General features: G+C 38.6%; 2 protein-coding genes and 1 long non-coding RNA gene across 4 annotated transcripts in view; 1 reads left to right on the plus strand and 2 right to left on the minus strand.

The window, feature by feature from the left end:
• Positions 1-1,309: 1,309 nt before the first annotated feature.
• On the minus strand, positions 1,310-10,721 carry cep44 (centrosomal protein 44). Of its 2 annotated transcripts, XM_044190273.1 has the most exons (7): positions 10,573-10,721; positions 10,306-10,403; positions 9,108-9,255; positions 8,744-8,881; positions 7,983-8,057; positions 5,082-5,178; positions 1,310-1,660 (listed from the first exon to the last, which is right to left on the minus strand). In XM_044190273.1, the coding sequence occupies exons 2-7, from the start codon at positions 10,395-10,397 to the stop codon at positions 1,656-1,658; spliced, it is 555 nt and encodes a 184-aa protein (XP_044046208.1). In that variant the 5' UTR covers positions 10,398-10,403; positions 10,573-10,721; the 3' UTR covers positions 1,310-1,655. The 2 variants fall into 2 exon arrangements, with proteins under 2 accessions (XP_044046208.1, XP_044046210.1); XM_044190275.1 differs by lacking the exon at positions 5,082-5,178.
• A 136-nt stretch (positions 10,722-10,857) lies between these two features.
• Positions 10,858-25,871, plus strand: fbxo8 (F-box protein 8). The gene is made up of 8 exons (XM_044190272.1): positions 10,858-11,134; positions 13,500-13,605; positions 15,524-15,607; positions 16,458-16,602; positions 16,991-17,117; positions 18,168-18,286; positions 18,660-18,856; positions 21,927-25,871. Exons 2-8 carry the CDS (start codon positions 13,500-13,502, stop codon positions 22,112-22,114), a joined length of 966 nt encoding a protein of 321 aa, XP_044046207.1. The 5' UTR covers positions 10,858-11,134; the 3' UTR covers positions 22,115-25,871.
• LOC122873504 overlaps positions 17,386-27,601 on the minus strand; it is a 59,799-nt gene continuing 49,583 nt past the window's right edge. Inside the window, exon 3 of the long non-coding RNA XR_006377464.1 lies at positions 17,386-18,065. This is a non-coding gene — a long non-coding RNA (uncharacterized LOC122873504). The remainder of the gene's footprint in view (positions 18,066-27,601) is intronic.

Below are 27,601 nucleotides of genomic sequence, written 5' to 3' on the forward strand. Positions count from 1 at the left end.
CCAGGTTAAAAGAGAGCCACCTTCGTGACATTTAAAACTCTGGCTTTAGACTCAACATACCTCATTAATCTCGCTTCATAGTATACCCCTCAGGTAAGAGAGATTTTGATGAAATCTGGTAAACATGGGCCAAGGATTGAGTGACAAATCTTTTTGTTGCTTTGTTTTTTCTCAACATTGCAAGGGAGCATTTTGAACCTTTTCACTGTTATTAATTATATTTATTGTACTCAGTTGAAAAATGGTCTGTGTGTATTTTAATGTAGAACCAGATGCTAATTTTAAAAAAATAATTGTATAGCTTTAGTTGGAAGTGTGCTCTCTTAAATGCTTTCTAGTTTTAAATGGGTCAATTGATATTCTTTTGATCATATACATTTGGTACATCCACATCCATATTTTAAAAAGTTAACTCTTAGTTTACATTTGTATTAAATGTTCCTTGTCTTAACTTCAATTCATAAATATAAGAATACATTAATAGTTTATTATTATTTATTTATTTATATATATATATAATCTTAATTGCATAAAATGTTATTCAGTATGACACTTTGTGATTGTAATTAATTTTTTTGTCACCCAAATGAGGCCATATAAAGCTTTGCAAATACCCCCTTCTTCTGGACACACGACATGAGGGTAAGGCTTCCTAATGTGCCTACCCAGAATGCAAAAGGCCCGGGCTGACAACCTGCCTTTAAGCTGTATAGGGGTAATGCTTGGGGATAGGGACACAAGATCTACAGTTAAACCTTAATCTTATTAACATTATCAAACTGTGTGATATAAATAATGATGACGTAAATATGGACAACTTGTAATGGAGAAACTAAATTATTCAGATTCAGTTTTAATATTGTCTCCAATTTACTATTTATCTACATAGTAAAGTACTTCTTAGCTTATGCACAAGTTCAAATTGGTAAAGTCAACTTTACATATTTCATATTACATACATATTTATTTTGCTGCAGCAAATTACACTATGGATAAATGAAAGTATATAAATACAATTATAAATACATAAGTGTGAATACATAAAATAAATTAATATATGAATGAATAAATATGAAAATGTATAAATATGTGTAAAATAAATAAATACACATTTAATGTTATATATTTAATGTCTCATTTAATTTGTGATTTATTTATGGTGACAAGCATTAAATTACATGATTTCAGTTTAAATTACTAATATATATATATATATATATAGACAGAAAGAAGAAACTGGGAAAAGAAGAAATATGATCACAACCATATTATGTTAATAAATGAAAAAAGAAACATTCACACAAGCACCTGCAGTTTTAAGAATAAAGCATTTAATTTTGGAGGGCTCACATAGTGGAATTCTGGAATTCATCTAATGTACTCTTGTCAGTTGGGGCCGTTATCCCTGCACATTAATTTTCATGGTGACAACGTTTCTTCCTCACTTGAGTTAAAAGCACCTACAGGAGTTTCAAGGCTTGTCTACAATTACAAGTAGCTTGCTAGAAAACAAACTGATAAGTACATAATAGCGATAATTAGGTTTAATAAGGGCCATTAACAATGCCAAGAAGACAGAAAAGTGCACCAAAACCCAAACTAAGATGATGATCATTCAGTGAATTCAGTGTTCTGCAGCAGACTGGAGGTGTTCTTCACCCTACAAATTTCAGACACACACACACACATTGTAAAATTAATTGTGTCCTGATTATGTTTTCTCTCACAAGTGCAAAACATATTATATTATATTAAATATATAATATAATATTACGTATAGCACCTACACCACCACCTTCTCTGCAAGATCAAGAAACAATAAGATTAAAGGTTGGAGGGGCAATTGTTGCTGGTATTATTAATTAAGCTGGATGTCGTAATAAGATCAATGACTAAAAAATCCCCTATGTGAAAGGAATCAAATCTTAAACAGAGCTAGGTTTGTAGTTTTGTTGGAAGGCCCAAACACAGTCTGACACTGACTTGGAACTGATAAAGTTAGCCAGATCTAGCCCTTTTACCTGTCAGAACAGAAAAAGGGGAAGCTAAATCACAAAATCAAGGATACAAATTGATCAAAATTGGGGAGCAGACCTCATAACCTTCATGTGGTAAATTTTGAACTCAAAAACTGTCTTAATAATTTTTTTTTTTTCTGTAGAGAAGAGAGGAGTATTTTTCTGCTTAATATTGAAAAAACTTTTTAAGAATATATATGTTAATGTAATCCTCTCTAGCCTGTCATTGAAGTCCTCCTGGACAAAATAACTGGACAGACAAGAAAATATGTTTCTAGCTTCCAAACAAATATTGGGCAATGTGGACTGAAGGAAGACTTACTGCTACACCATGAGATGGCTTGAAAGCATTGGACATACATGTAGATGGCTAGCTAGTTTTTATGTATTGTTTGTCTAGTTCAGTCAAATTATTCTGTATATATCTCAATATACACATTTTGTCTAAAATAACATACTGTAAATTCTCAAATAGTGCAAACATATGATGACCTTGTAGAATATGATGCGTTGCTGTAGATTAAACTACCCAACAGTATATAAAGTAGTTAAAATTAGCTCAACCTAAACATCTACAACAGTAAAATGCAACATACACATTAAAGCAGCAGTAATATTAATCCAGAAACATCATATATAATAGTAAAACACTGACAGGGACCATTTTACTGCACAATGAGTAGGCTAAGTACATTTTGCTATAATGCTTACATACGTTTACCTTAGTAGGGTTTTGAATGCAGAACTTTTACTTGTATTGGAGTATTTTCACAGTGGGGTTGGTATTAGTACTTTTGCTTAAGTAATGGACCTGAATACTTCTTCCACCTCTGGTTACCACACCGACAGCCTAACTGGGCGTTCAGACCACCGCCGACGAGAGCGTCAAAGTGACCGGAAGTCATATTTTTGTGCTAACGTGCTGCGGTAAGCGTATTGTCACATTTCCGGTCACCGGTGTTTGTGTGTTATTAGTAGCGTATTTTTACTGCTCTAGCTCATCACAGTTCATTTTGTTCGATTCTTCAGTACAGTGACTAACTATCTGCTATAGGGCGTAGGGCGGCTGTGATTTAGTACCAATGGCTTCTCTCTTTCCCTCTCACGCTCCTGCTCGGTGTGTCATATGTTTATCTATTCCTCTGCCTCCTTTAGTGATAATGGTACACGTAATAAATGTAGTTTATTTGTAGAGTTGGAGGCGAGGCTTAGTGAACTGCTGGCAAAGGATAAACGTAAATATAGTAAGATTGTTATTCACGTCGGCAGGAACGACTCCCGATTACGCCAATCGGAGGTCACTAAAGTTAATGTTGAGTCGGTGTGTACATATGCAAAGACAATGTCGGACTCCGTAGTTTTCTCTGGGCCCCTGCCAAACCTGACCAGTGATGACATGTTTAGCCGCATGTCTTCATTCTGCCGCTGACTGTCGAGGTGGTGTCCAGTAGTGATGGGAAGTTCGGCTTTTTTCAGAGAGCCGGCTCTTTTGGCTCAGCTCCCAAAGAAGAGCCCGACTCCTGAAAGGCTCTTAATTTAGGATTTTTTGTAGGAAATGGCGTTCCAGCAACCTGGAATCTCGTTTAGTCTGGAAAGATAGTCTTAAAACATAGGAAAGCCCTCCGTAATGCCAGAGCAGCTTACTACTCATCATTAATCGAGGAAAATAAAAACAAACCCAGGTTTCTTTTCAGCACTGTAGCCCAGCTGACAGAGAGTCACAGCTCTATTGAGCCATGTATTCCTATAGCCCTCAGTAGTAACGACTCCATGAGCTTTTTAAAAAAATACAGATATAATAAAACTTCATCACGTCCTGCCCCCAACCGGTACTGATTTTCAAACACAGGAACCTTAGAAACAGCTATAAAACCTGATATATATTTAGACTGCTTTTCTCCTATCGACCTTCTTCAACTAACATAAATTTCTTCATCTAAGCCATCAACCTGTCTCTTAGACCCCATTCCAACTAGGCGGCTTAAAGAAATTTTACCCTTAGCGCTTCTTTACTGGATATGATCAATCTGTCTTTATTAACAGGCTATGTCCCACAGTCTTTTAAAATAGCTGTAATTAATATATTTATATATGCTTCCTTTAGACAATATTATTAGGAAACACTCCAAAAACTTTCATTGTTATGTGGACAATACCCAATTATATCTGTCGATCAAGCCAGATGAAACTAATCAGCTAAACTTCAAGCATGCCTTAAGGACATAAAAACCTGGATGACCTGCAATTTTCTGATCGGACAAAACTGAAGTTATTGTACTAGGCCCAAAACACCTCAGAGAAACGTTATCTAAAGAAAAGTTACTCTAGATGACATTGCCCTGGCCTATAGCACCACTGTAAGGAACCTCAGAGTTATCTTTGATCAGGATTTATCCTTTAACTCCCACATGAAACAAACTTCAAGGACTGCCTTCTTTCATTTACATAACATTGCACAAATCAGGCACATCCTGTCTCAAAATGATGCCGAAAAACTAATGCATGCATCTGTTACTTCTAGGCTGGATTATTGCAATTTCTTATTATCAGGAATTATTATTATGCCCAAATAAGTCTCTTAAGACTCTCCAGTTGATCCAGAATGCTGTGGTACATGTATTGACAAGAACTAGGAAAAGAGATCATATTTCTCCAATATTAGCTTCTCTGCACTGTAGAATCCAGAATAAAATTTAAAATCCTTCTCCTCATCTACAAAGCTCTTAATGGTCAGGCACCATCATATCTTAAAGAGCTCATAATACCTTATTACCCCATTAGAACACTGCGCTCCCAGAATGCAGGGTTACTTGTGGTTCCTAGAGGTCCCAGTTTGGGTTCGGGAGGCAGACACCATCTCCACAATTAAGAGTAGGCTTAAGACTTTCCTCTTTGATAAAGCTTATAGTTAGGGCTGGCTTGGGTGAGTTCGGAACCATCCCTTAGTTATGCAACTATAGGCCTAGACTGCCGGGAGACTTCCCATGATGCACTGAGCTCCTCTTTCCTCCTCTCCCTCTCCATCTGTATTGCATTTTTATCCCATTAATTCATGTTACTAACTCAAGATCTTCTGTTTCCCGTAGTTTTCTTTGCTTTGCTTTCTTGTCTCTCTCCTCTCTCCCTCTGTCACTTTCAGCAGGTATTTCTGCCTCTGGAGCTGCAGAGACGGATCATAGATTGTGGGCCACCTTGTTATTATTAGTCTTATTACTATTATTATCATTATTATTCCTATCTATCATTCCTATTATTATTACTTTATTAATATTACCACTACCATCACATTTATTATAGTGTGTGGCCATATACTACCACAAACTCATATTATTTTAAAATTCTAGGTGGAATTTGCATTGTGCTCCCCCTACCCAAACCAGCAGCGGCAGTTGTCCGCCCACCCTGAGTCTGGTTCTGCCCAAGGTTTCTGCCTCTTAAACTAAGTACAGTCTAGACCTGCTCTATAGGAAAAGTGCAATGAGTTAACTTTTGTTATGAATTGGCGTTATATAAATAAAATTCAAATGAATTGAATTCATCTTCTATGTAAGGTGGCTGTGAGCAGTGGCGGAATTAGAAGTCCTGCGCTTGTATTTTGTTACCACACATTCGATTGAACTTTGCCACCGATTTCATCTTTCGACGAATCTTTCTACAGCGTTGTTGGCAGGGCAGCCAGAGCGAATTTTGAAGCTCTCGCCGCGGCAGTCTGAACGCACGGTAACTGCACCTGCGTTACCGGGAGAGCCTTCCCCTTTAAAAGGAAGGAATCTGTGTCGGTAACCAGTGATTGAACCAGCAGTGTAGTTGTAAAAGTGAGCCTTTCCCTTACATTCATTTAGTCAGCCATAAAATGTGTACAGTGGGTACGATAAGTATTCAGACACCTTTAAATTTTTCACTCTTTGTTTCATTGCAGCCATTTGCTAAAATCAAAAAAGTTCATTTTATTTCTCATTAATGTACATTCAACACCCCATCTTGACAGAAAAAAACAGAAATGTAGAAATCTTTGCAAAGTTGTTAAAAAAGAAAAACTGAAATATCACATGGTCATAAGTATTCAGACCCTTTGCTGTGACACTCATATTTAACTCACATGCTGTCCATTTCTTCTGATCCTCCTTGAGATGGTTCTACTCCTTCATTGGAGTCCAGCTGTGTTTAATTAAACTGATTGGACTTGATTAGGAAAGGCACACACCTGTCTATATAAGACCTTACAGCTCACAGTGCATGCAAATGAGAATCATGAGATCGAAGGAACTGCCCAAGGAGCTCAGAGACAGAATTGTGGCACGGACCTGGCCAAGGTTACAAAAGAATTTCTGCAACACTCAAGGTTCCTAAGAGCACAGAGGCCTCCATAATCCTTAAATGGAAGAAGTTTGGGACGACCAGAACTCTTCCTAGACCTGGCCGTCCAGCCAAACTGAGCAATCGTGGGAGAAGAGCCTTGGTGAGAGAGGTAAAGAAGAACCCAAAGATCACTGTGGCTAAGCTCCAGAGATGCAGTAGGGAGATGGGGGAAAGTTCCAGAAAGTCAACTATCACTGCAGGCCTCCACCCGTCGGGGCTTTATGGCAGAGTGGCCCGACGGAAGCCTCTCCTCAGTGCGAAACATATGAAAGCCTGCATAGAGTTTGCCAAAAAACACATGAAGGACTCCCAGACTATGAGAAATAAGATCCTCTGGTCTGATGAGACCAAGATTGAACTTTTTGGCGTTAATTCTAAGCGGTATGTGTGGAGAAAACCAGGCACTGCTCATCACCTGCCCAATACAATCCCAACAGTGAAACATGGTGGTGACAGCATCATGCTATGGGGGTGTTTTTCAGCTGCAGGGACAGGACGACTGGTTGCAATTGAAGGAAAGATGAATGCAGCCAAGTACAGAGAGATCCTGGAAGAAAACCTCTTCCAGAGTGCTCAGGACCTCAGATTGTGCCAAAGGTTCACCTTCCAACAAGACAATGACCCTAAGCACACAGCTGAAATAACAAAAGGAGTGGCTTCGGAACAACTCTGACCATTCTTGACTGGCCCAGCCAGAGCCCTGACCTAAACCCAATTGAGCATCTCTGGAGAGACCTGAAAAATTGCTGTCCACCAACACCAGCAATTCACCATGCAACCTGACGGAACTGGAAAGGATCTGCAAGGAAGAATGGCAGAGGATCCCCAAATCCAGGTGTGAAACACTTGTTGCATTATTCCCAAGAAGACTCATGGCTGTACTAGCTCAAAAGGGTGCTTCTGCTCAATACTGAGCAAAGGGTCTGAATAGTTGTGACCATGTGATATTTCAGTTTCTTTTTTTAATAATGTCTCACTCATCACACCTTTCTGTCAACAGCACCCTCCTACCTGCTAACAATTATTTACCTTTTGGCATCCTTGTTAATGCTCCTGTATATTTCAGTGACATTAAGGTAGCTTTAATGTGACTGTGACCATGTGCCAGCTGTTCAATGCAAGTAACGGTCTAAAAGTATGAGTGGCTTTCAGGTAAACAAACACACCTTCTGGTAAGCACATTCAAGGCCCTCCCTTTTTTTGTTGAATTGTTCATCACTGTGCATATGCATTTCTGTGATGAAAGTAGTAGGCATTGCTGTATTTTAGCCCTCATATGCTAAAAAAAATTTAAGAGCCACAGCTGTACACCACTTACTATATTATCTAGATCTGCGTCCCAAACCTCACCTGGAGTACCCCTTGTCCTGCATGTTTTAGATCTCTCCCTGCTCCAACACAGCTGATTTTAATGATCAGCTTGTTGTCAAGCAGCTTCATAGCGGATTTCATAACGAGCTGATCATGGAGCGATCTAAAACATGCAGGACAAGGGGTACTCCAGCAGAGGTTTGGGAAACCCTGATCAAGATAATTGAGTGGTGTGCAATACTATACAGTACTTCGTACTTTTAGTGGTGGTATAGCAATTTACACTATACTTACAGTATCTGCACCAGTCAGCGTTAGATGAGCTTCTCCTCTGCCATCCTTGTATAAAGCAGGACATCTGACTCTGGGCTACAACACACATACACACACAATTCTATTGGATACAAAACTTCTGTTTGTTGAATGTTTTTTGTCTACTGTTTTGATATTTCAGGTCTTCTCTAAACTTCATTACTGACACGGCACAGGTAGTACTTGTCACATGATTTGATTTAGATCTGGGAGATTACAGCAAAGCCTTATGGCTGTAACAGCTACTAACAGACCATACATTCACTAAATGCCTTGGTTGTCAATCAACAAGACAGGGTTAGGGGTTAGGGTTAGGGTTTCCACTGTCGCTCCACTCGTTCCCCACAGTGTCGTCCACTTGACTGTGTGGCTGGGCATAATCGTGCAATGAGCTTGTATTGGTTTCAGTTCATTTAAATTAGCAAATAGACGCAGACAGAAACTAAACTAAAATACTTCAGGGATGAGGGTTATCATTCATTGTCCATCAAGGGTCAACTAAAAAAGAGTTGCACTCTCCACAGTACACCACACTCCTCTCTTCTTTCTCTACTCTCACCTCCCTGGCATCTGCCCCCTGGTTGGCTCATACTAGTTAAGACCTGCCCTCTTGAGATTGACAACCAATAAAAAATGACTGATGACAATCAATTGAGTGGTTTAATTACAGATTATGTAATCTACATTTAAGACACACATAGACATGCATGTAAATAAAAATAAACCATTAAAAGGCTCTGTACCTTCTTCAGTTGGTTGTGTTTCTGCAGAACCAAGTTAATGATGTCACAAATGAGAGAGATTTTCCTTTGAGAGAAACCCCACTGGAGAAACTGCTGCATGGTCAGTATGGGCTTATAGTGGAAGATATCTCGTAGTACCTACACACACACAAAAAAACACTCTCAGTTGAACGGACCACCACAGGCTAGTAGAAAAATTGTGAGCGCAGTAAGTAAAAATCTGCTGTACACTAGGTTAGTAGTCACTGTGCATCATAGAGAGAGGGGACGAATGTCGATTAAGAAACTCAACAGCATTTTGTAATACTGCATGCGACAGTTGTGCACCTGAGAAAACACAGCACTCATAATGTGTGCGTGTTACCTTATAAAGAGTGTCAGTAAATCGGAGGTCAGTTTTGCCAGTCAGCTCCAGTCCAGTCGCCATTAGTTGCTCAGCAAAAGGTGGAGAGAAGGAGGTGAGGGTGAAGCTCACTATTGGTAGAAAAGCTGAGGGATCTCCTTTGGAAAGGCTGGTGGAGAAACAAATAACAACATGCAAGATTGTGAGAAAAACTGCAACTGGGAAAATGGAGAATCTGATATGTGATGTTCACACTGCACACTGCTAAAAAGTAGTTGACACTGCTCATAGGAGTGCTAAAATCAAGTTCACACAGTTGTGTTTGGGCAGAGAGTAACAATCAACTTCTGGCACACTCACACCGAACCAAGGATGTAGTTAAAATGCCTTGATTGATTTGGGCGTGTCAGAGTATCAAATGGACAAAACACCGACCAGTTTTGACCCACACTGAGTCTTCCACAAAATATGACAAAAAAGAAAACGCTGAGGGTCGAAACAGGTTATTGCACTACACTGGGACGATAGTGATGCCTTGTGGTAGACAGGCAACATTACAATAGGCATTCCACACAAAGTCATAGGAGCCTTTAGGGCATGTTCAATGAGTAGTAGTACCTGAAACAGAGGGGGAAAAAAGAGAAAAAGTCCCTTAAACTGCAAGGCCCCACTCAAAAAGGTGTCAGTTTGTTTCCATTTTCGAGTTTTTCTTGCGTTAGAACTGTAACGCATATATTTAATGTATTACACCTGACAACACAGTGGAAAGTGGTGGCGTTAGCGGTTGAACCAATTGTAAAAAATACATTTTGTGCTGCTTGCAGTATAGGAAATCTACTGCTGTTACTGCTACTACTACTGACCAAACTAGTGACTGTAACTTAATGTCGCAAGTCACGTTCGAGAAAGTTAAGGCTGCAGTCTGTAGAGGTGAAATTAGATGAACCTAAAGTTTTATATTGGCTCTTAATCTAACTAACTGATTTCTTTTTACGTTATGCTAGGTTAGTTAAATATTAACTTGTGGCGTTATAAGGGTTCTTGCACCAATAGCACCGGTGAATGTAAGTAGGGCTGGTGAGCTTTTAAAAAGCTTCACTTAGGCATAAATGTGTTGTTTTGTTATTAACTTGTTATGTCGTGTGTTGTTATGAGGGCCTTTGTGTCCCTGAAGTAGCGTTACTGGCAGTTTAATGGCCTAACGTTAGCGTTAAATTACCCATTGTAGTCGACATATCCTGTATACTTTATCACCCGCAGGAGAGTTTCCAGTTTACGAAGACAACCTTGGACATCTCCAGTAGAAAGCATCTTAATCTGTAAGCAAGAGAGAGAAACAGCAACCTCATCGGCTATTTTTATTGGTAATGTAAGTCAGCTATATTAACGTTACAAACCTGTTATGGCAAAACAACTAAGGTAGACACTATAACCCTAGCTACTTTTCTTAAAAATTGTGTTTTAATATTAATCTACAGTCACTCACCCCCTGCTCCAGAAAGTGAAATAAAATGAACGATTTCTTTATAACTAACGTTAGCTGTTGTTGTTTTTTTAATGTAACCTAGCTAGTTTTGTTTCTGCCGGGTGATCAACAGCAAGAAGCAGGATTGGCTGTTGCGCGCAAGGGTTTCACGTAATGTAACGAGTTGACGTCACTGACGTAGTCCGTACGCACACTGCTTTCTGCTTTTCGTTTAGTTTAACAATTTGTCATAGGCGGCGTGGATTTACATATAAAATTAATGTGCTTGACACATTATTGTAAAATTCAAAATTTTCTTTCTGTTAATCTGTTTCTGTGATGACAGGGGAGAGGAAAGGGGGAGGGGCAGAAGTGACAGGAGGAGGGTGAAAAAAAGATGATAATTGTGTTAGTAATAGTCTACAGTATGAAAGGTTCCTCCTGAACCAAAGGATCAACGGCCCTATTTTTATTTGATTTTGGCTTGGTGAAATGACAACTGGATACGTTTAACAGCAGGGAAACCACATTTCCAGCTGTCCTTGTGTGCAGGTCAGGTTGTCAGAGGAATCACTAAACTCAGGTAGGTAGCTGGGTTACGGCGCTGTATCGTACTCAACGGGAAATAGTGCACCATGCTTATAAAAGAAACACGATAAATGTCCTTTAATAGGGCAGTAAAATCAACCAGTTTGGATCGATACAGTCTTGGTCAACTTAAACTAGCTCGGTGAGCTAACTCTGGGATTTGTAGGAACAGATTGTGAGTGATAGCCAACTCAACCAATGACGTTTCATTTTGAATGCTGTTGTGCTATGTGTGGCCAATGGTATTGAAGGGAAGGCGGGACTACAGGTCAAACTACCATGCTCGCAGGAACTTCCAACGTTGATGTTAACAACAGTGTAATGGATTTGTTTATGCACCACAGACGACGTTAGACAGGCTGAGAGGGAAAGGACGACTGGGCAGTGCATTACTGCTTAGTAGCACACACTAACCACTAAGCTAATTTTGAAGTTCATAAGCACAGGGTTCTGACAGTGCTTTGAGTTGATGCTGTCATTAATTTTTACACTTAAGTGCTGACTGCCATATAATTGTAAGCACTGTGCAGTCTTGTTTAATACAGGAAAAGAGACTTTATACGTTCACAAACTTGTATGACTGCCACAGGTCACTTGTTTACAAGATGGACTTCAGTCTTGTGCGGACAAGACTATGTAACAAATTGGCTCCCATAACAGTCATTTAGTAACAAAATATGATTTTACATATCTAAATATTTAAAATGGAACAAATAGACCATTTTAAACCATGAACACATTTAATACGCAAAATGTTATGCCATTTCAAGGCAGGCAAGGAAGGAAGAAAGGAATTTTTTCCATGCCACTGTCACTGTGTTTGCTTATGGTGAGATTTGTTGGGTCTCTGTAAATAATATTATAATGACTACTGTCTAGACCTGATTTATAGGAAAAGTGCAATGAGATAATTTCTGTTATGAATTGGCACTATATAAATAATATTGAATTGAATTGAATTGAATTAAGAACACAGAATAACACCTAAAGCCAGGGTGCCGCATGCACGTTACTAGCAGTCTAATTCAATTCATTTAAATTTTATTTATATAGCGCCAATTCATAACAGAAGTTATCTCATATCACTTTTCCTATAGGGCAGACCGTAGACCGTACTCTTTATAATATTAATTACATAGACCCAACAAATCCCACCATGAGCAAACATTTGGCAACAGTGGCAAGGAAAAACTTCTTTTAAGAGGCAGAAACCTTGGACAGAACCAGGTTCAATGGTGGGCGGCCATCCGTCGCTGCCGTGCTGAGTCTATCCCACTTTATTTATTTTATTTGTTTTCATCATATAATGTAAACTATTCTTAATACTAGAACATCATGCAGGAAATTATAAGAAAACTGTAGTTGATATTATGTGACTCAAATATAATCCAATTTAAATCCAATAAAATCTCAATTAATGGTAGCTGTATTTTATTGACGAAGACGCTATCATAGACATTAATCTAAAAAACTGAATGTAATCTAAAATCATCTAATCTAATCTATAGAACACTACAGTGATAGGCATTTATATATAATATCTGAGACTTAAATGGAACAGTCAGGTTTTGCCTGGCCCATTTTAAGTGGTTTCTCAGCGAAAAATAAGCTTGAACATAAAACACAAACAGTGCTTTACAATATGAAATCAACCAGAAGAAATGATAGTAACAGGTGGTACATTCCCATCTCAAGCATCAGAATTTACAATTGTTTGGCAGATTTTGTATAAAACCTGTGGTGAATTGTGTAATTTACTAGTGTATAGTGTGAACAATATGATACATTAAACTGAAACATTCTGACCAGTGGTATACATGCTGTCTGAAGTACTGTGTACAGAGTATGATTACATGCACAGTGTTTTGGTTTTCAGTCTTATCTTATTTGTGATCATATTCAGTTACAGTGTTTCTATTTTTTTCTGAACTGACTGAGTCTTACTCTGTCTTGGGGGTTTGCCTTCTTTATCAGGTTGCCAGTAATGGAAGATCATAGCAACAAGTGAACCTCACTGTATCCAGTGCTGAATTATATGATTTGTCATTATATTACATTTCTTGCCTAACTACAAACTCACTGACAGACTCACAAATTAGATGGAAAACCCCAACTAGATTAGTCAGATGTATGTAATCAAGATATTTTTACATGCACAAATACATAAATGGGATAGTAAAAAAAATAACTTGACCAGATTACTGCATGTAAACATGCTGCTGTATGAGAAGTTGTCAAATTGTGCTGATAGTATACCCTTTGAGCAATACTTTTCCTGTGAGGTATAAATGAGAAGGACAATAAGAAAAGTGTGCAGGCACAGTGACTTGCTTGTATTGTGTTACTGTGCTGCCATATAGATGGGTCAGGCACTGTGGAGGCTGCCTCCCAGACAACAGCAGCAGCTTCAGGAAGAGCTTGCCGACCGACTGGCTGACCAAGGAGGAGGAGGAAGACCTGAACAAGGTAATCCTAACATTTTTTCACATTAATATCAGTTTTCGCTATGGATTTTGTAGTTTGTGGGTGACTGCTGCTACCAGAAATGGTTGATATTAATGCTTTTCATTTCAGATAAAATATGAATGTGGTTACAGAAAAGGAAAAAACACATTCTGGGTTTCAGTCCTTATAAATATACTTTCAACACATTATTAGCACAGCAAGCACCAACTAATTCATTACTGTACAAAGAAAGTAACATAATGGACTGAAAACAACATGCAACATTTCAAGTTGCATAGTACAGTCACTCAGTGTACTGCCAAAAGTGAGAGTAATCAGATTAATAGAGATGAAAACACACTGGATGTTTATTTATCACTCTGTAATCCAAATAAGTAGTTCCATAAGTAGTTTTAATCAGTAGTTGTTACATCCACTTTGCTTGTTCAGATTTACTTGTATTAGTTTTCTGCTCCCAGCATTCCAATACTTTCCTCCTTTTGTCTGCTTTAAATTTGACCCCACCTGGCTGTTGTTCTTGTTCCTGTGTTTCTGCTTATATCAGTTTGTCTTGTTGTTGCTTTGCTCCAAGCAATATGTCTCTTCCTTGTTGTTATGCTCCTACAATTTTGCAAAAATCAGTGGAAAATCTGAAGTTCTCTTCTATGTCTTTAAAATTAATTCCTTATGAGAGTAAGCAACAATGTTCCATGTTGGAAAAAATGCAGATGTTTTAGAAAAAGGAGGCTAGACCAGTTGAGCAAAATAAAAGTTTGAACTTCATAATTCATTTAATTTAACTACATTTAAAGGCAGAATAAGTAGGACTTGTCGGTTGCTGTTTGTAAACACACGATTCAAAGTTGGCCCCGCCTCCCCAGCTCAGAGAGAGAGAGAGAGAGAATGAATGAAAAGAGGGAGCAGCGTTAGCGAGAACAAAGCAGTTATTCAGAGAAATAAAACGTTATTTTCAGATTGTTTCACAGCCGTTACGTTCTAAAGCACAAATAAACACCTACACCTCCGCACAGCCCTGTTGGAAGGAGCCAGCTTTGTTCTGTCCACTGCTCTCTGCTCTGCGTGTGTGTATGTAGCTCAGACCCGACCTATCTCAAACACTTTGTTTTAGCGCGGTGCCAGCGCTGGAAATACATCTATGACACAGACAGAGAGCAGAGGAGAGAGGCAGAGACAGCAATATAACCTGCTCGCTACATTTTTATAAAGTCCCGAGCTCACAGCCTGCACGCTGTTATTGGCTGGGGGCTACACACCACTGCCCAGGTTGATGCCCAGAAATGTCCCGAACACAGCAAACTAATAAGAAACCACAGGCAGAGGTCAGGGTCACTGCAGACACCGCCACACATTTCTAGTGGGTCATAAGGGATGATTGAGAGGGATTATTTTGTCTATACATTGTTTTTTAGGAAAATCCTGATTCTGCCTTTAATGAGCACTTTATTTCTTACATATACAGTAAAATGAGCAGTACATTTTCAGATTAATTACATATCACATTCACCCCATTCACACACATTCATACACTGATGGCAGGTGCCAACTGCTCATCAGTTGAAAGAAACTAATCATTCACACACACTCACACACTCGAACCGCCAACATTCTGATTGGTGGACGACCCGCTCTACTACTAAGCCACAGTCGCCCCTACATGGAGAATGAAGACACCAGTAAAACCATACTATATGAAAATAATATGAACAGACTGTAAGAATAAATACGAGCCAAAGATGATAATAAATAAATCTTTGTAATTATTAAGTTAAATGATGACAATAACTCAGTGTGCCTGGTCAGTCTTTAGCCACAATGCATGCTGGGATAGTCTCCAACTTATAATAGCAGTAAGAAAGTTGAATGAATAAAAAGAGACAAAAAATATCCAGATTTTTGTTTTTGTTTTTTTGTTTCCTAGGGAGAGATGGAGGTCCCCAGAGAAGAGCTCCTCAGCACTGTTATGGCCCCGACATCTACCATCTGCTGAGAACACGGATGGGAGGTATGAACATGCAAACACAAGCTAAGTGTATTGCTACTACCAATTCTCTGTATCAGCACTTTGTAACTATACTGCTCGCTCTTATTATGTAAGAATATTATGCACAGCTTCTTAGCTGACAATGCCAGTGCAAAGCCAAGCAAAGCTTTATAGTACCACTTATATTGGTTTAATCAGACAGATCATGTTCTTTAGAGTACAAGTACAAACCAGTTGCACAACACATGGATGTCAGTGGCCAGGTAGCCTTTGCTGTGGTCTTTGCAGTGAGTTCAACAGAAGACATGAGGCAACAAAGTAGTCTTTTTGAGTGCTTGTTCTTTGAATTTGACTTGGTTTCTTCTCCTTTAAGTTTGCCTGTTTGCCTAAAACTCAATAGAAATAATGTTTTTAAAAAGTATTCTAGTAGGAAAGAGAGGGCTTTGCAAAATGCACAGAAGTGGCAAAAATACATTTACAACACTGTAAATAAGACACTGAGAGCAAATTATGTTAAAATTGCTATTTGATCGACAATTATATCTTGAAGACCTTGAAGAAGGAAGAAGTTAAATGACGTCATCAGTTGTAGGCTGGCACGGGACTGGAGCATATCCCAGCAGACACTGGGTGAGAGGCTCTGTTCCTCACCACCAGTCTGTCACAGGGTTAACATGCATACACAAGGACAATACTTGCATACCCCTTGCCTGTGGGAGGAAAGCCATGTTGACATAGGGAGAACATGCCAGGACCATCTTGCTGTGAGGCGACACAGCTATGAACTAGCAAATAACAGAAAGCCTGACTGGAAGAAGGCAGCTGTCACTTAGTTTGTTTTCTTTTTTTGTCTCCCTCTTGGTGACTGTAGGTAAAGAACATCATGGTTTTATTGATTTGGAGATGTTGCCACCTGAATTAGGCATCACTATACTGTCTTATCTGAATGCTACTGATCTGTGCCTGGCCGGCTGTGTGTGGCAGGACCTGGGAAATGACGAATATCTATGGCAGGGGTAAGGAGGTCCACTTCTAGTTTCTGTCATCTTTTTGTGGTGATTAAAATAATGAGGTGGTGATTTGATTGAGGTTCAAAAATGCTTCTTGGTGACCAGCAATCATCCAGAGCAGTGACAACTGTTTATTGTGTATTGTCTGATCTGCTATACTCGCATACAAAATCAATTATGACATTTTATAAAATAAATTATGAAAGTTCAAGGTAATGAAAATAAATTACATGTTTTTGTGAAGTGCTGACTAAACAGTTGTAACTGTCAACTGCTGTCTTTATCTTTTGTTTTCTGTGACAAGCCTTTTTTTTGCCACAAGTATGCAGTAAAGTTCTATTGTGTTGTTTTTTATTTGATTCTATTCTATAACCCATGTGTGTTGATCCATCAGGCTGTGTAAGTCCACATGGGGACACTGCTCCATCTACAACAGAAGACTACCTGCTGGTTTCTCATATAGAAGACTATACCTACAACTAGATGAAGGCAGCCTGACATTCAATGCTAACCCACAGGAGGTAACACATGCCCAAACATACAAGATCTCTAGTCTTATGGACGCACGCTACCTCACAGTTTCTGGAATGTGTGTGTGTGCTTAGTATGTGCACATGTTGGTGCCTGGAACAATGGTAAATGGACTGTACAGCGCCTTTCTAGTCTTCTGACCACTCAAAGCACTTCACACTACATATCACATTCACCCCATTCACACACATTCATACACTGATGGCAAGTGCTAACTGCTCATTGGTCCAAAGAAACTAACTCATTCACACACACTCACACACCAAAGGCACAGCCCTCTGGAGCAATTTGGGGTTCAGTATTTTGCCCAAGGACACTTCGACATGTGGCTGGGGGAAGCCGGGATCGAACCGCCGACCTCTTGGTGAACGACCCACTCTACCTCTAAATCACAGCCGCCCACAATGATGTCACTACAAAATTATGTGTTGGATGATGTCATTTTGAGTGTCTGATGTTTAAGTATCTGTCACTTCAACATCAAGGTGTGTGTCTGGATCTTTAGATGGATTTAGTCTCTGTTAGACCTATTGTTACGTCCCAGAGGGGTCTAGAGATGAGGGAAGCAACATAAAACCGATGTTCTTTGTTATTGTAAAGTGGTCAAAATCAGCAAGTTACAACATAAGCTCAAACCAAATACAGCAACAGGTTACAGTTGACACTATGAAATGTAACAATACTCAAGAATACTCAAAATCAAAGCTAACCTTAAAGGTAAACTATACAACAAAGAGGCAACAAGGTGGACAGCTCAGACAAAATTGCTGAGTTGCTGTTCTGGGTGACACTTACTCATTTCTTGGTCTGAAGCAGTGCCTCTGGATTGGCAGTAGGGTAGGGCCACCGTCCATCGCCGATGGCTGACAGTCATCGACCACAGAGCCCTCTACCATCGTCAGCTCTTTCTCTCTCTCTCTCGCTCGCCCACACACGCACTATAACAAATGAAACAAAGGCTAGCGACTAAGTCAATAACACCTATACATAGACGATATATGATTCTCTCTCTTTCTGTGTGTGTGGTTGTGTGCGTGTAGGGTATCAGTTATTTCATGTCTAAAGGTATACTAGTGGATCATCCGACCGAGCTGGCTAAGTTCATCTTCTACACCAGACGGCTCAACTGGAAGATGCTGAGGATTTACCTGGATGAGAGGTTAATACACAGACACAAAGACACACACAGAATACCCAGAAAACTCACCACTTCCACAACAGCTTATAATGATGAAACATTCTGTGACAATAGCTGTGCGATACTTCTGTATTGCCTTAAGAAAGTCTAAAAGCATACCCTTAACACTTAAATGTAAATCCAGTTGTAAGAGGTGTAATCATTTCACTGTGGAGTTGTGTTTATTTAGTGTGTCTACTATAGATTAAATCCGCATTTAATGGTGCCCTTTTCCTTTGAAATGAAAATTCCACATCTCATAATTCAGCAAATTTCATTACCTCTGTACAAATTAGAAAACTTTGCTTCTATCATGTCATTTAGTCTGTATTTATCTATGTCTATGTGTGTGCAGGCGGGATGTCCTGGATGAGTTGGTGACCCTCCATAACTTCAGTAACCAGTTCCTCCCCAATGCTCTGCGGGATTTCTTCAGACACATCCACGCACCAGAGGAGAGAGGAGAGTATCTGGAGACCCTCATTACCAAGTTCAGCCACAGGTTTTGTACCTGTAACCCTGGTCTTGTCCGAGAGCTGGGCCTCAGTCCTGGTTAGTACTTACACACACATATTTGTTGGGTCTCTGTAAATAATATTATAAAGAGTATGGTCTAGACCTGCTCTATAGGAAGTGCAATGAGATAACTTCTGTTATGAATTGGCGCTAAAAATTGAATTGAATTGGACATATAGACAGAATGCATACTGTGTGTTAACTAAAAGTTAAAGGAATCCCTCTCCCAGGACAAACAGACATGCAATACATGCCGTGTGTACAGAATAGACCAATATAAAGTAGAAAGAAGACAGACTACACAAACACACAGAGGCAAAACTCAAGCACACCATTCACACAGAAGGGAGAAGAGCCGAGGAAACCATACACACAGAGGGAGAGAGAAAGACGAAAGACGAGGACAAAAATATTATTTACTCAAATGTAGATTTGGTCTCCTGTTTTTGAAGTATTTGAAATTGGCCAGCTTTTTAAAATCCTTGAGACACATTAATAGTAAAAATGCTTTCATTACCTTACTCCTAATTTCAGTAATTTGCCTGTATCAGTATTTGTGGCAGTCATGTTCTCAGTTGTATTGTAATGAACTAATGTCATGTTCTACAGATGCCTGTACAGATTTTTGAACTTTTGTATTCAACAAAGTGAGAAAAAAACAAATAAACCGAAAAAACCTTCAAACTCGTCCATCTTGAAATGAAAAGCCCCATGCCTGCAGTGGGTGCCTAATCACAAAAATTGGGAGATGCACGACCACCCGCTGTGACAACTTGTGGAGCCTAGGTGCTCGACGCAAGAGGCACAATGACATCACTTTCAGCGCGCGCACCCGCATGGGGGACACTGCGGCAAGCATAAACAAAGCTTTACACGGAGGTGCGGACAGTCCTCAATTACATTCTCAGGAGCACATTGACCATACATGGTCCAGCCATATACTAGTCTTGTTTACTCTGGGGGCAGTCAGGAGTACCTGTAGAGCGGAGAGCACAGGGTGGAATATAAGGAGATCAGACAGGTATGAAGGGGTGGCCCATGTATAATTTTCTAAGTCATCAGAAGTCTGATTTGACATGGATAGGGAGCCAATCAAGAGAAGCTAAGATTGGTGTAATATCGTTGAATTTTCTAGTTTTAGTTAAAATTCTAGCCGCTGCATTCTGAATCATTTGATAACTTTTGGGTCCAGCACGCAGCAAGCCTGACAACAAAACGTTACAATAATCAAGTCTGGATGAAACAAAGGTGTATATTAGGATTTCTACTTCAGCCATGGTCAGAAAGGACATTTGAACTATGTTGTGTAGGTGAAGAAAGGAGGTCTTGGTTACACAGGCAATGTCATGGCAGTAGTTTTTAATATATTATGTAAAGCCCAACTGATATTTGAGAGTTAAACAGATAATGGTATATATACATATATATACACACACACTTTTTTAATCAAAAAATTATATTATTATGAATTAAAAAAATTAAGTAAACTTTTTGATAAGGATCTATTAAATTTGGGTATTAAAGAATTGTTACCAAGATATTTGCTTAGGGGACATTTTACATTTTAGAGTTGAAAAATAAATTTGATATTGCTCTCTGATGACACTGTTTCTATATTACATTAAATTACTGATCATATTTTTGGTATTTCTATCCTGCAATTTCTTGTTAATTATTGGCCAACATATACTCAGACACAGTAAATCTGTGGTAAGCTAAAATTATTCAATTGTACACAACTGTGCACACAAATTGTATTGTACACAATTGTGTACAGTGACAATTTGGCCTGAAGGTGGCACTAGAGAAAAGCTCATGGATTGTCCCAAATGAGAGAGTCTTTAACCTCTGAAGAACATAAATACATTCAGTAAATTTCAAGGAATTTTCAGGTTAGATTTTAATATTTCTGGTGTACAGTTCAAAATTTTGACTTGATTGCGATGCTACAAGAGAGGTCAGGGGGTCACTATTAACATCCAATCTATCTTGACCCTAACCAGACAATCATTTGAAACCCTGCAGCTAGCAGGCCAAAAACTGTAGTGACAGAAGAAGTGATTTTGACTCTACTATACTTCTATCCCACTGGCCCACACAGCCACCAAAAGGGAAATCGTAAAGGTTTTATTTTCAAGTAATCCCTGGCCTCAGTATTGTCAATGGACCATACATTTACCAGCCAAGGGCTTTGTTAATGTCAGCAGACCATATAGAATCCAATTCCTGACTCTGTTACTGTTAACTCCTTGGACCTACTTGTATGATTAGTGGGATTAGTGTAATGGTTTCGAGACCAAGGCAAGAGATGGATGGATGGCTGCCTTTCTGAAGTCAGCCTTTTCATGCTACTCAGCCCCTCCATCCCCTCTGGAAAGGATTGGGTAAAGCAGTGGAGAACAGTTTAGAGTTTTAGATATGATTTAGGAAGAAGTCTTATGTACAGTACAGTTCATCAGTACCATTTTCTCTTCCTTTATTGTGGTTCCTCTTGCAGTAATATTTTGGTTTAAGGAGTTGAATTTGAGGTTCCATGCGTTGTTCTGTACTGTGAAGCTGAGGTAAAATTTTTAGGATGTCCTGTCAGTATGAAACATGCTTAAAATACATGACAGGGTTTTGTCTCTCTGACCAATGATAGAAGATACATACAAGATATAAGATAGATTTATTGATCATTGTCATCATTGTAGTGTGCATGCGCCAATGTGCATGCTGCCTGTTGCCATTGCTCCATCTCGTCGTCTTACTTTTTCCAACTTTTAGCTTTTCCTTTTTCTTCAAACCTGAGTAAACCTTTGTTTAAAGAGTTTCCCCACGGGGGTCAATAAAGTATTTCTGATTCTGATTCTGATTTTACAACACAGGGTTGTATAATGAGAATTTGTTTTGTAGTTCCCTTTATGCTACTCAAAAAAAAAAATACAGTAGATCAGTGAATAACATTTCAGCCTATAGGGGACGCTAGCAGGGCTTTGACTTCTCAGTTTGAACAGCTAAAACTAATTACCTGTTCTCTTTAGTGCCACGCAGCTGAGCTCTGTGTAAAAGCTTGTGAGAAACAAAAACAGTGTTGTGATCACGGTTTACTATCATCTCTCTTCAGATGCTGTGTATGTGCTGTGCTACAGTCTGATCCTGCTGTCCATCGACCTGACCAGCCCCCACGTCAAAAACAAAATGTCCAAGAGGGAGTTTATCAGGAACACTCGCCGAGCAGCACATAATGTTTCGGATGACTTCGTAGGCCACCTCTATGACAACATATACTTGATTGGCCACGTGGCTGCGTAGCTCCACCTACCTGCTGTCCAGTAGAAATCCTCATACTGCACTGAAGAATAGGAATTGGTGATTGGGTTCATATACATGTCTGGAAAGTATGGAACATTGTGGAAATGGATTTAAACAATGTTCATGTCCTTCAAGAAATATAACAACAAATAAATCGTACTAGAAAGATTAGCAAAACAAATAAAATTCACCACTGCACTGGAAGAGAGAGACTGTGCTACCAAATATTAGTAATGTTATTCGATTTTAGATCAAAGGTGTGAAACATCTGAAATGTCTTTAAAACCAAGTCACTGCAAAGAAGGAGGTTTTAAAGTTGAACCATGAAGAAGAGCTCTGATACTGCACTGACGGATGGAAACTACAGATTGGTTAAGGGACAAGGAAGAGGAGGAGCACTGCCCTCAGCCTGTTACAGATGCCAGGACAGTCATGCTGACTCCCTATTGGATAGGAGCTGCTTCACGTTCACCAGCACTGGTCCAGTCTTGTAGGAAGTGACACAGGGGACATTAATACAAGGCTAGCACAAGATCACTCACTAATATCACTAGTAGCATTTGCCAGTGGTATTAATGACAAAGGTACATTGGAGCTATTCTGCAGATCAGCTGATCTTGATACACTGTCCAGTGGTAACAACCAGAATGTCTAAGATTCAACTAAACCTGGTTTTCTGTGGCTCATACTACAGCTTATAAATGTTTTGATTTTATGAGTAAGACGAACAAGACAACAACACATTGGGCCTCATGCAAGAAAATGTTTGTATTATTATCCTAAATCTCTTACTTTTTTCTGTGAGGTGTACTTGTATGAGAAGTCAGTCACCAAACAATATTAACTGCACAAACGTAACGTAAATCGCTTGTTTCATCCTGATGAATGTCAACTGTTCATGAGGAGGTGTGCGCTTTTGAGATTTGATCATTAGCATAATCAGTGCCCTTAAATCGCCATGTAAGGCTACCTGTTCCACAAGAGTAAAAAGAAGAATGTCATACCATGCAGCTTCAAGTCCTGCTGTCAGAAATCAACAGACAAAAACACAACAAATTTAGCAGCAGTAGTATTAGTGGACCCAAAAAAGTTTAAAATAGACATGTCATCAAAACAGTGCTGTACTGTAACAGAAATAAAGAGGAAATAGTTTGACATGAAGTTAGACGCTTAGTCTACAGCAGAGTGGTCCATAACTAATATGAGAGGGGACGTGACAGTCAGGACATATTAGATGAGAGAATATTATAGCCTACAGTAGGTGATGTTAAACTCTCAGGTGCAACAGAGAATGATACTGGACAGTGATCAGCATAAAAAATATAAGGCAGCTGTTGGAGTGAGAGAATTTTGAAATGTTCCTGTGCCGAAATAAGCCAATAAAAAGTATAAAATCTAAAATACCTCTCAGTAAATTGGCAAGCCATGGTGATGGCTGAATATTAATAAATTGAACTGAATATTAATTTTGCATTACATTCTGTTTTAGTTCATTTCTGTTTCATATTTAAACTCCAAATTCATTCAGATTATGGCATTATAATTCTGAAAGTGAAAGTGTTTTCCCCCAGTGGAGAAAGTCAGACTATCCGTACGTGACTCATACGACAGGTCTGGACCACCTGGGAATTTTGTTTGTACCTAAGAGAAAATTCTAAGGACTGGTGAAGCCACAAATGTGAAATTATTTAACATGCATGTAAATCCTTAAAATTGCATAAATTCAAATGAAGTGTTTCATAATAAATTTGATGGTCACACAGGTAAAAGCAAAGTGAAATACACATTTAGTATTTCCAGTGTTGTAGGAACCAACTAGCTACATTTTGTGAGAGCTTTAGTCCAGATTATGTTTGAAATTGAATGTTTTAAAACTGTTTCTTGTACATGACATTAGAGAAATGTATAATCACACTGCTTTGAAGGTGCTTTTTGTGCAGGAGATCACAGCTCCTGTGAGAGCACAGCAGCTTCTATGTTATGCTGCTTTATAAAGAAAATGGTAGAAGTCAGGGTTTGGTGATGGACCTGACTCTAATTCTGGCATCCTTATCAAGGAAATGGCTGAAGTCAAGTAGAGAAAGATAATGTTAAGAGAAAAAATTAAGGATTTTCATCAAGTCATTCTGCAATCTTAGCTCTTGAGTTGTCATGGAAGGACAAAACCACCGGCTGAAGTTAGTGCATGACAGTGACAAAAATAATACTGCTATAATTTCATATTTTTGCACAATGCACATGTATTTATCCCCAATTGCCACAGGTTTAGCTTTAGTTCCTGAAGTCATAGGCTTCCATTGTTTTCAAAACCTCCTGAAAAACAGCCCACCACGACCTAGCCATTGCTGCCATGACATAATAGCATAATACATCTAATCCGTCTCATAAATTAGACATGTAGTTTTATAATGACTTTATAAAACCACAATCATTGCAGCTACGATCCTGTCAAAAGTAATTCTTCCAGAAGTGAATGAGAAGAAATTATTGTGCATCTCAAAATATGACACCCACAGTGTCATTTAGCCTTCCTAAGAGTGCAGTCATCGGGAAAAAAAAGAGAAAATATTATTATTTAACAGTATAATTGGTAGTGTGGCAAAGTAATTGGTAAAATATATGTGCAATTTATATGGTTAATTAAAATTATGGATTATATTTGTCAGTGAAGGAATATGTGTCTGAGCTGTTATTGGTGGATTTTTGAAATAGTGGAAGCCTATTATTATCTGGAAGTCAACACTTACAGTAGAGAACATACACATATGAAACTGATGCCTTTTTAGGCATTACAGTGGTATAAGTGTGTAAAAGCCAATCTGGCGAAATGAAAGTGCACACACAACTTAAATCAGAACATATTGATGACTTCAAATATTCAAATACATGAAATATTTCCAGCTATTGCTTTTTAAAAGTAAATCAGTCTAATGATGCCCGTCAGACCTGAATGCAGGATGAAAGGCACTCTGTGCTAGTAGCTTCTACCACTGAGTCCCAGCTGCTAGCATGTAGCTGCAGCTAAGTGTCACTGGTGGTCATTGAATGGAACCATAGGAAAAGACAGGATGTCACAGTGAAGCAGTTTCATATTTAAACCTTTTTTATTAATTAAAGGGGTTTATATTATAACCTAGGTAGCTAGTTGCAATACCAGTCAACATTTATTTATTTTGTGATTTGTTTTGTATCCATGTATATTATGTTAAAAGATCCTCTTCATTAGAGGCTGAACTCAGAATTAATTTTAATTCATTAATGTTATTGAAGATTCATTATTGCTGATGATGCACACTGATTTAGAATTTTAACTTCATTGTTTTCTTTAAATTCTGAAGGGAATCCACTTCCTGTAATGTGTTTTTTGTCTTTATGGTTACTAGAATACTTTATGACTGACAAAATGTACTCAGAAATTGTTCCAAATTGACTTGTTAAATCTGGGCTTGATTTTACTGACATGTTTCAACCACCTGCAGTTATACAGCTTGAGATATGAAAAGGCAGAAATAGAGATTCACTTCTTTGACAGAAATCATGCATCACTCATTTTATTTGATCTGTTATATTGAACATTTAGTTCAATGATAGATTTGGTTCTCCTTCCCCAGATGAAGGTGATGCAGAGATGTGTTTCCTTTCTCTCCAGCAATGGGACTGAGCTCACAGTAAAGCTTGAGAAATTAAAAAATGGATTGGAAACATTTAAAGATGATCAGCTCTCTACAGTTTAAATTAATAAATGTCTCAAAACTGATGCTGGGAACAGTTCCATCCATTTTTGTCAATACTACGCTCCGCAGTCATTTGTTGATGATGGTAGAGTTACTGTAGCTAATGGCTAATGCTAAATACTGTAACACCATTTGGTTAATTCTACTGCGATTGCACACAGTCACATTACTGTTTTATCTGTTTTGTCAGAACAGCCCATGTGCATTGAGAGCTGCAATATATTATAAAAAATAATTAAAATAATTATAATACATACAGTATAGGCATATATTAACAATTACTTGTAAGGAATTAGATGTAAAATGTAAGTAAACTGAAAATCTGAGGCTACAGTCAAGAAAAAGTATTCACATAAACAACCAAGTAAATGGTAATCAATCTACAGTAACTGCATCATCAGACGCAATCAGATCCCATTTTTAATAAAAGGACACAAACGGAACATGTATTAGTCATATCCAGGTCATTAAACAGCAGATGTGATGATTTGGTCTCAATATGCACACTTGGTTCAATACCAATCCTACTTGAAACCTTCTCTTTTGAAACAGACCACACCACTTCTTGCAATTCCATTTGTGTGTGTGTGTGTGTGTGTGTGTGTGTGTGTGTGTGTGTGTGTGTGTGTGTGTGTGTGTGTGTAAGCATGTGCATGTTTGAGATCAAACAGCCAAAAGAGTAAATCCTCTCCAGACACAATATGACCTTTGACCCTTGACCTTAGTGTGCATGTGTGTGTGTGTGTGTGTGTGTGTGTGTGGATGACCTATCCCTGGGTGATGTTTGTTTTATGTACTGCAAATGAAAAGCGAGCAGTGATCCACATACATCCACACACACATGTACACACACACACAATGTACACTCACATTCTCTGACAGAGGTAAAAGTTTCACAAGTGACACTTCATATTAATCCTGTGTATATCTGACTATATATCTGCAATGAAAACAGAACTGACTTGCTGAAAGAATTAATGGAATAGTGTCTTTAGTAGCAGCAGTAGCAGCAGTTTTAGTATCAGTAGTGGTGCTGGTAGGAGCTTACTTTAAGTAATTTGTATCAGCTGTATCAGAAATAATACTCAAAACAGTCATAAAGACATAAAACATATTTTTATTTTTTATTTTGTTGTTCATGTGATTTTGGGTTAATTTTTCATGCTGATTTTTTAGTGATCTGCCCCCTTGGAGCTTGAGAAGCAGTGCTGCAGCTAGTATGATTCTTCACACAGAAAGAAGAGTTGAATTGCACTCAGTTGTCCCTCTCAGCTCCCTTACAGTCAAGATGGCGACAAAGATAACAAAAACAGGACTTTATTCATTTCATATTGTCTTTAACTTTAGTGGATCATAACATATCAGGTATGGAATTAATCTGCAGATGCGCCAGTTCAAGATGAGACCAAACATTTCTATGGATGTCACGACAAAGGTCAAAATGTGGCCTGCAACAGACTAGGCAAGCCTTGTTTTTAGCCTACCGATTGCCAGAAATGGTGAATACTGCTGAAAAGATGAAAGTCTAAGCTTTACAATAGGCTCAGTCAATAAAATATGGTTTTCAAAAACTGTGAATCACCGCAACCACAAGAGGTCCTTGAGCATACAGTAATAAATGTGCACAAAAACTGTTAGGCTGATTAGTTCAGTAGTATGCAAGATTAGCTGTGGACAGATACACACATGCATGCACACAACCAAATGCATGATCCCCTCCAGGCTTGCACCTGGCAGAGATAATTAATACTTT

Source organism: Siniperca chuatsi, linkage group LG3 (assembly GCF_020085105.1).
Source record: "Siniperca chuatsi isolate FFG_IHB_CAS linkage group LG3, ASM2008510v1, whole genome shotgun sequence".
NCBI classification, from domain to species: domain Eukaryota; kingdom Metazoa; phylum Chordata; class Actinopteri; order Centrarchiformes; family Sinipercidae; genus Siniperca; species Siniperca chuatsi.